Genomic DNA, 13,382 nt, shown 5'->3' on the forward strand with positions numbered 1-13,382 from the left:
ATATATATATATATATATATATATATATATATATATATATATATATATATATATATATATATATATATATATATATATATATATATATATATATATATATATATATATATATATATATATATATATATATATATATATATATATATATATATATATATATATATATATATATATATATATATATATATATACATATATATATATATATATATATATATATATATATATATATATATATATATATATATATATATATATATATATATATATATATATATATATATATATATATATATATATATATATATATATATATATATATATATATATATACCTGACTCTATCTGACTATCTGGCGTCCATGGGTGATGGGCTGAATGCCAGACGCTAGGTGGCGTTATGTCTGTTTAGTAAAACGGTGTTATGTTTGGAACGTCATTATGTCTAGTACTAGGCTAGGCCTCTGTGGTGGTGTATAATTCATGACTCAATGAGAATTGTGACTCAATGAGATGTGACTCAATTGTGACATGACTCAATGAGAATTGAATTTTGCAACTTGAAAAAAAAACCAATGTAACATCTGATCCCTGGAAACATTAAACAAATTCATAATGTTGCTTTTTGATGAATAAGTATGCGTATTACTAAAATCAACGCTGGGTTGTTAGCAGGAAACAAAATGTTTCTGGAATTAAAATAAATGATAATATTGACTGCAAATATACTCTATTACTGTAGTGTGACTTGTATAAGTTATGTTGTCCAATTACCATCAGCGAAGCGACAAGTTCAATGCTTGTGTTGTGAAAATAAACCGAGAGAAACTTAAAACTGGTACCTTTAACCAAATTAAATTATGGCAAGCACAACAGCATAATAATTACTGGACAACTATCACAATATCAGATGATCAAAATGAACGAAACTCTTGCTTTTAGATTAGATTTACACAAGTTGTCAGCATGCTATTACAACTATCACTCAAGTTTATGAGGAAAAAAAAACAAACAATGCACATGACTAAATGATACTCAATAAATGCATTCCATTGTAATAATGAATTTATAACCTGCTATTTTGACATCAATTAAACTAATAAATCCAATTGTGCCTTTACTCTGGTTACTTGGCAAACAATCTCAGCAAATTCAATGCTCTCGAGGATGCAGGCAACAGGTCACGTGTAATGTTGCGCGAGCGTGGATGGCAATACAGGCCTCAATTTACATACAAACAGGCAACATTACAATACAAGCAAAACTGACAGATTTGTCTAAACTTAAAATAACACCTCGTTTGATTTTCTGTAGTTCAATGACATTTATATCATTTTGCTTTTCCATGAAGCCAGATCTATGTTAAAATAAAAAAGCTCTAAAGTAATTCTTAATTGTGATGAAATATTTCATAAATCTCTTATGTTAGTCTGTGGTACAAAATGATGATAAGGATGACGTCACTTTTTCCATGTGTTGTATGTGGATGGACCTAAATTGCTTTCGACTATAATCATTTGGCATCTTTAATAACAATGTAAGGTCGTTTTGTATCGAGTCACTGGTTTCTGCAAAGGCAATGAACAAAATAATGAAAAAAAAATAATCTTATATCGTCTTCTTGTACGAGTGTCTGATCAAGCATTTTAAATGCAGGAGAATATTCTGTCGTACAATTCGTGAGGCCAGAGACATCTGTAGTTACACACTCCAGTCCCCATTGCCTAATGAAGGCAGTGCTCATGATTGAACGTCTCGGCTAGAGGCCATAACTCATCGAGTAAGCTTATACTGCAGAGCGAATTCAAGATGGAGCCGTGTAAAGGTGTTATTCAGAACCGTGGCGCCTAATGCCCTCCTCAAGTCTCTCCCTTCTCCTGTCCAGACGCTTTGCGCCATTTCCTGCACCCTCTTGTGCGTTATGTAAATTGGTTGTAAATCTGTAACCCAAAGCCCTGTCAAGCGGTCATGCTCTTTTTAGGTCAGGTCATATGGGTCATTATTTTTTGAGTTGATTTCAAGGCAAGGCTGAGACCCGGCATAGGCTTGATCAGACGCCCGAGAGGTTATGGACTTTGGAGTGAATCGAATGCCTCCGGGAACGCTCAAGGAAATTCCAGGTTTTGGCCTGAGGTTTGGCACACTAAATCATTTGCTTGCCTTTTGTGCTTCCAGACCAAGCCATGAGCTTCAAAACCCTTGCCGCTAAACCCCACATTTTCCTACTGCCAATCATTGAGAGGCAGAGCCACAATGAAACGAGCAATATAATTTGCAGTGACATTAAATTGCAGATTACATTATCCCCAAAGTTATTACAATGACATCAGCAACGTAATGGCACCAGGTTTAATCTATATCTCGTAATTTAACTTCCTATAAATGCACACGGCTTCACTTTTAATTTGTAGAATTAAACGTAATTAACTTTTCATAGCTCCATAAAATGTACTCTAATTTTCTTGGCAGTGAATCAGATGGCCATTCATTTTGTCAATGTGGTATCCAATCTCATATATATTTATATATATATATATATATATATATGTAATACTCCTGAATACAAAAAGGAATAGGCTCTTCAGGGATGGAAGAAAGCAGTCTCAAACAGGTACGATGCGAAAGCAGATCCATAGCAGATGGTATGCTGTTATAAACGATATTTAATCAATAAAAATAATGCAGTTGACATCTTGTCAACTTAAATTATGATGATGATAAATTGATGATGATAAATTAAACATCATGCAGGGCTTCAAAAGAGAAATTAAGCACTTGAATAAGATTTGGGTTAAAATATTTATCTCACACCCATTTGCTAGAAGATAAAGTGAAAGAAGGTTTTTTTTTCAAGGTGTAGGCAAACTGTGATTTCGCACCATCGAGGATAACATGCGGAGCTGGGTTGACCATATTTACTCAAGAAGCAGAAAGTTTGGGTTGGCCTGTTTGGTGGTCCCATCTGAGCACAGATCTTATCGTGCTGGGATTTTCTAATGCATACTCTGTGTTCATGTGTGCATTATCTAAGAATGCCCTTGTAGATTTATGTAAAGCACACTAGTTTCTCCGAAAATATTTGTCCTGCCTGTGATGTCTGTATAAGCTCCTGCATGATCATTCAATCATCCATAAGCTTTTCCAAAATCGAAAAACAACAAAAACAAGCATTATTGAACCTCGACTGTGATTGTTTTTGCGCTGTCCGGGTGTTCTTATTTGAGCAGTTGCAGAAAGAACTTGAAACTTTCATGAAGTTCTTTACGAGACTCGGTGGCACAATGGTTAGAGAGCATCTGGGAGGTCATTGGTTCGAACCTGACCCTGGCTGTGTTATACCAACGACTTTATAAACAGTAGGAGCTGCTTCCTTGCTTGATGCTCAGCATTTAGAAAGGCTCGAGCACAGACAACCAACCATAGGTTAGCAACCAATGCATAGGATTAGATGTGCCAAATGGCCTCCTCTTGCAGTGAAGTTCCTTGTAAGGGAATAACTTTACTTATTCATTATAAAAGGTAGGCGCTGCTTCCTTGAAGTTCCCCATAAATTTATACATTTATTTATTTCCTTGTTTTTTCATAGTAGACTTTTCAAAATGTAAAGTTTCAGGCTCGCCTCACTTGAATGTGCTTGGCTGATGACCGTGTGGTCTTTAGAAAGCCCCACAAGGAACATGCGTGTTGTGGAACTGTCTGCCGATTGGCTACAGACTGTAATTTCCTGTTGGCTGACCCGCCTGGCCACAACCAGCTACTGTTATAGCCTCAGACTAAACAACAGTCCGTTAAAGGATTAACAAGGCCTTGTGACTGCGAAGTGAGGAGAACGGAACAACCAAAGAAAAAAGGCTTCGACTCTGCCATTGATGTCATGGAACAAAACAATTGGCATATACAACTAACGAGGGCTGCAAAGCTTTGTAACAGCAAAACAATTATAACTGCAAGCATTGATATGTGATATGAACTGAACGATTATAACATTATGGTTCGAAATGAACTCTAATAACATCATGGTGGGGAGGGTTCATCCATGCTCAATGACGAGAAGAATTTAGGTATGTTTCAAACATCATGTACACTCATAACTATGATTCAGAATATTGTACTTCAAACAACAACAAATATAAATTACTCTTGGGTGACCTGGTGGTTGAGAAAAAAAAAAACTCGAATGAACTTTCACGGCTTAAGCATGGAAGGAAGTGACATTTCAATAAAACTTTGATGAGTACTCATGAAGGATGATGGAAAGGTATGTGACATGACATGACATGCAAAATAGGTCGACAACAAGTTTTCCTTGTGTTTTTAACTATCCTTCCACAAATTGCCAATTTGATGGTAGTTAAAGTTTCAAGATGGTTGAAACTGGATACGAACAATACATTTTCAGTTTTGTTACAGTCAATCCAATGTTGGAGAATGTTTTAAAACAATAACTAATTACAATCGCGAGGTGCATTGTGACTCGTAGACGACGTGTTAGTCAATCAAATAAAGAAAAGTCAATGAATCAAATGTATGTGTTTGTTTGACCATGTGTTTCGGCCTTCGGGCTAAGATACATGTGTGTACACTCATTTGATAAGCTTTGTTGGACTGTGCACTTTGGCTGCGCAGCCGAGATGCATGTCCTCACTTCATTAGTATATATATATATATATATATATATATATATATATATATATATATATATATATATATATATATATATATATATATATATATATATATATATATATTAATCTTTTTGTATTAAAACATAAAAGATGGTCTCAAAAGGCAAGTGGTTCCAAAAGTTATTGTATGACCATGCGTTCTGGCCCTGCGGGCTAGGGAGTATGTTTGTTTGGCCATATGCTTCGGCCTTCGGGCCAAAGTGCATGCGTACACCACGTAGTTTGAAAAGCCTTGTTGGACTGTGTGCGAAGGCCGAACAAATAAATAGTAAAGTTATAAACAGCAAGCAGAAGGAGAAGAAAGAACATTAGAGACAAAAAAAAGAGATAGACAAAAGAAAACAACAGAGAGGGCTAGGACACAATTTCATAATAATAATAATAACTGCAGGCCATGTTGTGGAATGGGAGGGTTTGCCTGCAATAGCAAAATATGATGGTTGCAGCTCTGGAGTAACACGAGCCCCCCAAAATTAGGACAAGAACAAGGTATTAATGAAGAGTCAGAAGTGGTGAGACATCAGAAAAAGGTTCAGGTGGATTGTCAGTTTGCACACACCTGGAACTAAATGACTACTCAACATTTCAGCAGGTATGTAAACAAGAAGACTATTCATGACCACTATCACAACCATGCAGACAGAGCAATATCAAGTTCCATGAAGATGGTTGAAGATTTATGAGTGCTTACACTGTTTGCAAGGGCTGTGATGCCAGAGTGGTATTGGAATGGCTGGCAACATAACAGCAAGGCCTGAAAGATCAGGACCCAGAGAAGTGATAAAATGATTCTGTCAGACATCACTGGAGACTTTAAAGTGTCACCAGACACCCTCAACTGCAAATGCGAACAACACGTCCCTTTTCCACCATTTCAGAATCCACTATACCAGAGATGTGCTGGAAACCAGCCATGACAGACACTACATGTACACACACACACACACACACACACACACACACACACACACACACACACACACACACACACACACACACACACACACACACACACAATTGCAACAGTGGACCATGGGGTGGACACGAGGCCAAATCTTCCACCCGGACGATCACCAATTTAGCGGCGGATGGTCCTCACAGACAGTAAGCTGTCTGCTGGGAAAGCTGTTAGTTTCCAAACTCTGGTTTCCAATGTACAGAAACTCCAACAAGATCTATTGCAAGGGCTTACTTTCACTTTCCTCAGGAAAGGGGAGGGGGGCTCACTGCTTGGCAGAGTGGCAAACAGTTCAAACAAAAGCAAAACATACAATGAATTTGATGGGAACAATTTAGAGGATTAATGAGGGGAGGGTGCAGTGGGAAGTGGTCATATTTATCAGCTCCTGAACAAACTTCATCACATGCCCCGTCATACAAAAGATGGCGTCAAGATGTGAGCACCTCGTCTCACCGTCTCTCTCACCAGTTCCCCCACTGGAGTCTGTCTGTGGCGATTTTGGGCCATCGGTCTTGGAAATTAATGTAGGGAGAAACGAGAAGGAGTTCCCTGAAAGCGAGGTAGGCATTTTGTATGAGGCAGAGAGGCTCACTGGGAGGGGGAGGCCTGAGCCACCATGAGGAGCACACAGTTTTCGGGCCTGAATGTTATTGAGATGGTGTTTTGTGACTGGTTGCATCTCTGGTGGACTGAATGGACATTGGGGATGAGAGTTTGGAGAGCGAGGAAGGTGGTGTGGCAGGAGAGGAAAGGTTCGATGGGACATAGAGGCATGGGTCATCACAAGGCACATGTGGCTTAGAAGCCTGCGGATTGGGACGGCGCTCCACAACTGGTCGTGTTTCCAATGGATTGCATGGAGCTCCAGTTGATTTTCGTGTCGCGATGCTGGTGGAGGAAATCGCTTGTTTTGTTTGCCATGGAGGCAAAAGGTAAGCCATGAGCAATACAAAGCTGCTCTTGCCCTGATCAGGCTGTTGGATGGCCTGCACGATGAATCCCAAAGGGAGAAATAATTACTGGAGCACCAGGGGAGGTGGGAGTGTGGTGTTGGGGAGAGAAAAACCTAGTTTTGAGAAATAAAAAGAGAAAAAAATCCCAAACAAAAGGACACAGACCTCTGTGCATCCACACCAATCAGCTGGAATGTAGAGTTCAGAATATTGACTGCACGTCCTCCAGTGGGATGGAAAATTATCTCACAGTGAGACTGATATCTGCACTCGGATGAAAAGCTGGAAAGATGCTACCTGCCTCAGAACAATCAAAAATAAAAATCACGAGAAGGGCAATCGGTAGAGCACTACCTCTACCACGTAATGCCTGATCCACGAGAACATATCGGGCCCAATACATTTTTGAAATATCATGCTATCCAGTACTACATCGTTTTTGGCCCCATCTCTCAATGGTGAAGAATCACTTTTAAAAAATTCCAGTCGTCGGATCCGGATCTGGATCTTCAACAAAATCGAATCAATTCGTCCTCGTCACACACCCAACTTGTCCACCATTTTTCATCCGAATCCGTCCACAACATTTTGAGAGATCCTGTACACAGACAAACAGACAGAAAGGGGTGAAAACATAACCTCCTTCACCTTCGGCGGCGGAGGTAAAGATCCAGAGGATAAATTTAAATAAAGAAAGAAGGAGTGTAAAGGAGAAAAAAAAGGCATCCTCCAATGTAAAGCATATTCTACGCATGAAGAGTGAGGGATGTGAGGTAAGGGGAAAAGGTTTATGGACCAATTCCACAACAAAATATGTTGAGTCTTTCACTGGCACATCTGCAAAAATTTCAATATCAGTTTCAGAAGACTGATGGAAACATGAAACGAAGGTGATCAAAAACAAGGACATAATGCTGATCGAGATCCCATTGAGCGTGAACATAGAAAACAAAGCATTGCGACCAGATATTGTATGATGTACAAAAAAGAAAAGATGGCATTGCTAATTGAGGTGTCAGTATTCAGTTATTTTGGCGTAAACAACACAGTAATCAAAAAGATGACCAAATATTAGGATTTCGAAAATGAAATCAAAAGATCCTGGAAGCTGAAGAGCAGCGAAATTGTACCATTGTAACAATGGGAAAGATAAAAAAGAACCGTACAGAGATCTTTAAAAAACCATCCCTGTGAATATTACAACAAAGGAACTACGGTCGGAAACTGTCTGGGGCTCAGTGAGGATCTCAAACACCCACCCCACCCACTGGAACAGAACTTTGAGGACAACAAAACTTCACAGCTTTATATATACGAGTGCGGGCCCGAACGTGCGTGCCCTGCGTGCGTGGCCGTACGTGCAAAAAAATTCATAATAATTAAAAAAAAAACTTTCAAACTGCATACCAGAAACAACAACCACACAGGCCGTTCCTTCGCTCTTGAAAACAACGACTGGATTGGGGCATTGTGTTTATTTATAAATGCGGATAAGAAATCGAGATATTATTAGAATACATTGTCATCACTATCCGGAAGTGGTGCGTGCCCGCACGGAATGTTCACATGCATTCCCCGAATTATCGCTTACATTGAAGTAACAACTGTTGTGATACTTACACACACAGAGTTAATTAAAATCCAAATTAAAATCAAGTTTACCTCCCTGTCTTTGCTTGCCATGATATTCGCTGCCATTTATCATTGGCACTCCTATGCCACGGTGACTAAGGCACCGACCGATCCCCATCGTAACCAGCACGGCACGTGACGTCATCGTCTGCCAGCCGCGCACCGGTCGACGCAGCAACGTGTCCTGTGATTGGTAACTAAATGGCGCATCGGACACGCCTACGCAACAACGTGTCTTGTCATTGGTTGGTAAATAAATGGCCATAACTTGGGAATCACTTGTCCGATTAATATCAAACCTTGAAAAGGCACATCCTCAGGTCCCGAGCAATATACCTGGAAAGTTTCGATTAAATCGGACCAGTGGTTGTCGAGAAACAGCGATCACAGACACACATACACACAGACACAGACACACACACTCCTGGAATTATATATATATACATATACATACGCAGATTTAAGGCTCGTGGAGGAGTTAGAACAAAGAACGGATCAGGACGCAACAGAAGCAAACAAACAGCAGAACGAGAGGGGGAAACAAACAACAGCAGGGTTGAGGGACAAAATATGGAGAGAATTTGAAGATGAAGGATGTGAGGATTAATAAGTACTCGGGGAGGACACAGAGGATAGACAGCGTGGATATATGTAGAAGAAAACTCTCAGGGAGGAAAAGAGGAAAGTTGGAAAGCAGTGGGTTTGAGGAGAGTCAATAGGAGTAGAAGAGATAATGGTTTTGGATTCTGGATGATCTGAGATGGTGGTGAACAGCTGTCTTGAAAACCTGGAGAGAACATGGAAGTCGATTCCACAGTTGGGAGAAAAGCGGAAGAATGAGTGGAGGTGAGCAGCGATTCTGGGTTTTTGGAGTTTCATCAGAAGCAGGTTGTTGGCTGAACTTGGGCGTCCTGCACAAACCTGGGGTGGGAGAAGCAGAGTGCAATACCACAAAGGAGGCGGCAGAACACAGAGAGACCACTGACTTGTCTTCGATGTAAAAGTGATACACTCAGCTTCATCACGGCAGATTCCAATGATCTTGAAGGCCTTGATTTCCATGGTGTGACACAGGGGTGCCAGCCCAAAGGGAACAGCAGTACTCCATCAAACTGAAGATGAAGGCCTTGTTGATGGATATGAGTTCAGGTGTGCCAAGGCAGGACTTTTCACGATGGAGGATGCCTAGTTGTCAGTGGCTGGCTTTGGAGGCCAACTTAGAAATGTGGTTTGCCCAAGAAGGATCATGGCTGAAAATGAGACCCAAGAGATTCAGAAACCTCAATGTGGTTTAGACTTATTGAAGAGGATTGTTAAGAAAGTAGATAGGAAAGGTTTGTCAGACAGTCCTTTCGGAGAGAGAGTGAGTGTGTGGGATTTCTCAGGATTAAAAAAAATACTCCAAGTGTTCAACCAGCTCGCACCGTATCCAGCACGTCCAATTTTCTAGACTCCTGAGTCAAGAAATTCAGAAACAGAAATTGTCATTTTAAATGATTTCGCACTTCTCCATTGCAACATCTCAAAACATGTGAGATTAAAAAAATTGATTTTTTTGAAATTGTTATCAACAATGTGCTTACCATTGTTGTTGTATTTAATAAATGAGAAACACCTGCTGAGGAGCCTGGGGGGAGGATATTGCAAGAGGTGGGACAAATATATTTTGTACAGTGGCTCGTAATCCCTACCCCGACACCCACCCCTCCAAAGCCTGTCTCCAGCAGTGGCCAGTAAAGTACTTGTACTGTGCCACATGCCCACATGTACAGATGAAATTTGTAAGTCATCTTCCCCACCACCTCCCAAGAGGGTAGGGGGTGCGTGGTTTGCCCATGACCCGACCCTGGGTACCTCCGCACATGTGTAAAATTTGGTGGACATTAGCCTCGCCGTGTTTTTTTTTCATGATTTTCAGACGTGTACACACACACACATACACACACACACACACACACACACACACACACACACACACACACACACACACACACACACACACACACACACACACACACACACACACACACACACACACACACACACACACCCTATGGGAGCAGAAATGGAGGTCAGGTATATTTTATATATTACATAAATTAAATTATTAATAAGAGCAAATCAACAGTGGTACCCACCATTAACACACCAGCACAGTTACTATGAAAGAGAAGCACAAAAAGTTTGGCAATAAGGTCTTCAGATTGTGCTTCAGTGGGCTCAAAGCCCAACATTTTTAGTTGAAACCCAGAGCAAAGGGCCTAGATTGATATGCCGAGCCACGAAGTAAAGGCACCATGGCCAGATTGCTGATGCGTGAGCACAAAAAAACACCAGTATCGATTTCACCCGAGTCAAAGCGACTGCAATCAGAAACCGTAATGCACTTTTAATTAACTCAAAATCAACTCCATGCTGGATCCCTCAGAACGTACGGCAGGATTTCATCAACTGCAATGTATGCTGACCATTTGGGGACGGGAGAGGGGGAGAGGGTTCAGCCATTTCCCATTTTCCTAACTTGAACTGTTCATTCAGTAAGGCTACCGACAACAACAGCACTGAACCTGAAGTGGGATGAGTTAAGAGCAGACGTGGCCAAAACGTTCACGTGAGGGACATCAAGTTTGCACCACTCCCTTGAGATCCGAGGGAAACACTCGAAAGTGCATTACGAATAATGTGCTTAATCGTATCGTATCGTGTGGCAAGGAATACAGCCCGTCTCAAAAGAAGCCTTGGAAGCATGATGCTAAATGGTTCCCTCTCAAGAGTCCATCGGTAAATCAAAGCATCATGGTGTGAATAAACATCGAAAAGTAATTTTACCATATAAAGTATTTTTTACCTTGTCCAGACTTACGGATGGTGGGACCTGAGATCATGGTTGTTCTCCTCCCGTGCATCCATTGCTTCTGGCTTCCCCACTCGGCATGCTTTCTGGGTGCAACTCCACCTCAGGCACTGAAAACACTGAAGCCGCTATGAGGAGAATGGGAAAGATGGAGAAAAGCCAACATTGGAATTACTTTCAAAGGCCGAGTGGTACGATTCCTCCTACACCCATTAAAGGTTCTGGCAACCAGAAGACTCGAATAGTTCACAGATGTCCTTTATAATTGATAGAGTAACATCTCAAAAGAACTGCGAAGTAAAACAGAAGGTTGTAAAATAATCTGCTGCTGAAATTCCAAGGTAATAGTCAAATGGTAGGTAAGGAGGAGATTTTGATGCATGAGGAGTTGCGGTGGAACATTGGTGCGACGCCATCTACCAGTGCATTGGGAACGCAACACATAATGACACAGATAATAATATGATGCACATTGTAATCTGAGAAAGGAAAGTGCTGAGTGACAAGGTAAGATGTCATCCAGCAAATTAACTGACTGTCTGAAAGTTTCCACAGTGATGGAGGCAGATCACCAAAGTAAACATGGCTGAGAGCGAGACGAGCTGACAGACGCTGCTTCGGACAAGCCTGGAGTAAACCAGATACGAGCTGCTCCATGTGGGGAGTAAGCAAAAGCCTAGGGTTGAGAGTGAAGCAACAGTTAGTCGAGTACAATGCTCATTAAAAGCTCCAAGCCGTTGATTAGGCCCAGCACAGTAATGGCGAGGCCTGCACGCAGGGCCTACAAGGATAATCGTTTCACACGCAACGGAGACATGTGGACGGCTGAGACGGGTTGTGGGAGCTGTTTGTGTCTCAATAATGACTGCAAAGCTTCGCATCACGCACATGGGTAAAGTGTGCTCAAAGTAACACCTGCACTTTCACCTGAATCAAAGAACTAAGGTAGAACAAAACAAGGCTTTCCTTCTGTTAAACTTGCATGTTCAAAATGATAAAAGCATTGCTTTGACATTCATCAATGAATCTTTAAATGCATTTCCTTCTGCAAATCATTCCCGGACGAGGTGCTTCCCACAATACAAGTATAGAGTGTAGATTTATGCCTTCATAAAATTCCTCATTCCATTCCACATGATGAAAGGAAGACAACATACATCTATATATATATATATATATATATATATATATATATATATATATATATATATATATATATATATATATATATAAATATATTGTTGTGGTTCGAGAAACCGCATGCCTCCAAGGCAATGGCATCCAACATATAGTGATCCCAAGACAGTTCTTCCACTAATATACATTTAGATAGTCCCTCCTCTTTTGTCTTGTGGGTCAAATTGAGACGTGCGTTGTGGGGATCTCATAGCGAGGTTTGCTTACACCACAAACTTCATTTCTACTCTTCTTTTCTGCTTATTTCTGGGGTAAATCCGAATTTGGGTCCTCGCGGAGGACAACACGTGCAACACGTGTGCGGCTGGGGAAGGGGCATAGGAAGGCCGCGATTGCACTCCTCAAACAATCCCTCAACCCAACTTTTGCGGCATCATGGAGCAGGCATTGATGAGCGCTAATTGGAGACGCCCGGGCAGGCATGCGGGCCCGGCACGACCATCGGCCGGTCGTCAGGGCACGGCCCGGGGGTTCTTGCAAGGCAATTCGTGATGCGGAGTTCAGTGTGGGCGATTCATATCATGTCGTGAGGTCTGAGCGAGACATTTTTGCGGCTTGGGACCGCCTTGCCGGAAGTGGAATGTTACCACTTGTGGCCATCGAGGCCGCGCCATGCGGAGGGCCTGGGCCAATCAGAGCACCCAAGTCGGGTTATGATGCATCACTTCGGGGTAGCCCCCCACCCCGCGCCGCAGTGCCTATAAAGGTCGGAGCGGGGTCGTTCGCTCTCTCTCTCTCTCTTCCCTTCTTCGTCTTCCACACGTGCTGGACTTCATCGCCTGGATTCCGCCCTCCTATCATCATCGCCTGGACTCCACCTTCCCAGCTCAAGTCCCTCCTTCACGCCGACAGTAGCGTCTCGACGCTAGCTGCACAAAGCCCCACAAAGCAAAAGACGATGTGCCAGCTGTCAGGAAGGCATTGCACCACGGAGCAACCCCCCAAACATATTGATGGCGCGTTCGGGCAATCAATTTTACAAGGTACCGAGAGACCGTAGTCTCAACTCCTCTCCCTTCTTGCTTCAATACCTTAACTTCATTGGTGTGTGTGTGTGTGTGTGTGTGTGTGTGTGTGTGTGTGTGTGTGTGTGTGTGTGTG

The 13,382-nt window shown here is 41.5% G+C and overlaps 1 protein-coding gene across 13 annotated transcripts in view; it reads right to left on the bottom strand.

Annotated features, from left to right (window-relative positions):
• Window positions 1–13,382, bottom strand: part of LOC147021613 (cyclin-dependent kinase 14-like) — a 369,402-nt gene that overhangs the window by 119,999 nt on the left and 236,021 nt on the right. For 11 of the 13 annotated variants that reach the window (XM_085891768.1, XM_085891765.1, XM_085891766.1 and 8 more), the window contains 2 exons: window positions 11,621–11,760; window positions 11,079–11,212 (listed from right to left, as the gene is read on the bottom strand). The exons of 1 other annotated variant lie outside the window; for it this stretch is intronic. In XM_085891768.1, coding sequence (XP_085747894.1) covers window positions 11,112–11,212; window positions 11,621–11,760 — 241 coding nt within the window. In that variant the 3' untranslated portion in view covers window positions 11,079–11,111. The remainder of the gene's footprint in view (window positions 1–11,078; window positions 11,213–11,620; window positions 11,761–13,382) is intronic. One more of the 13 variants, XM_085891759.1, reaches the window with a different exon arrangement.

This window comes from Eptatretus burgeri, chromosome 8 (assembly GCF_056783735.1).
Source record: "Eptatretus burgeri isolate ZD-2024b chromosome 8, Ebu_testis_v1, whole genome shotgun sequence".
Classification (NCBI taxonomy): domain Eukaryota; kingdom Metazoa; phylum Chordata; class Myxini; order Myxiniformes; family Myxinidae; genus Eptatretus; species Eptatretus burgeri.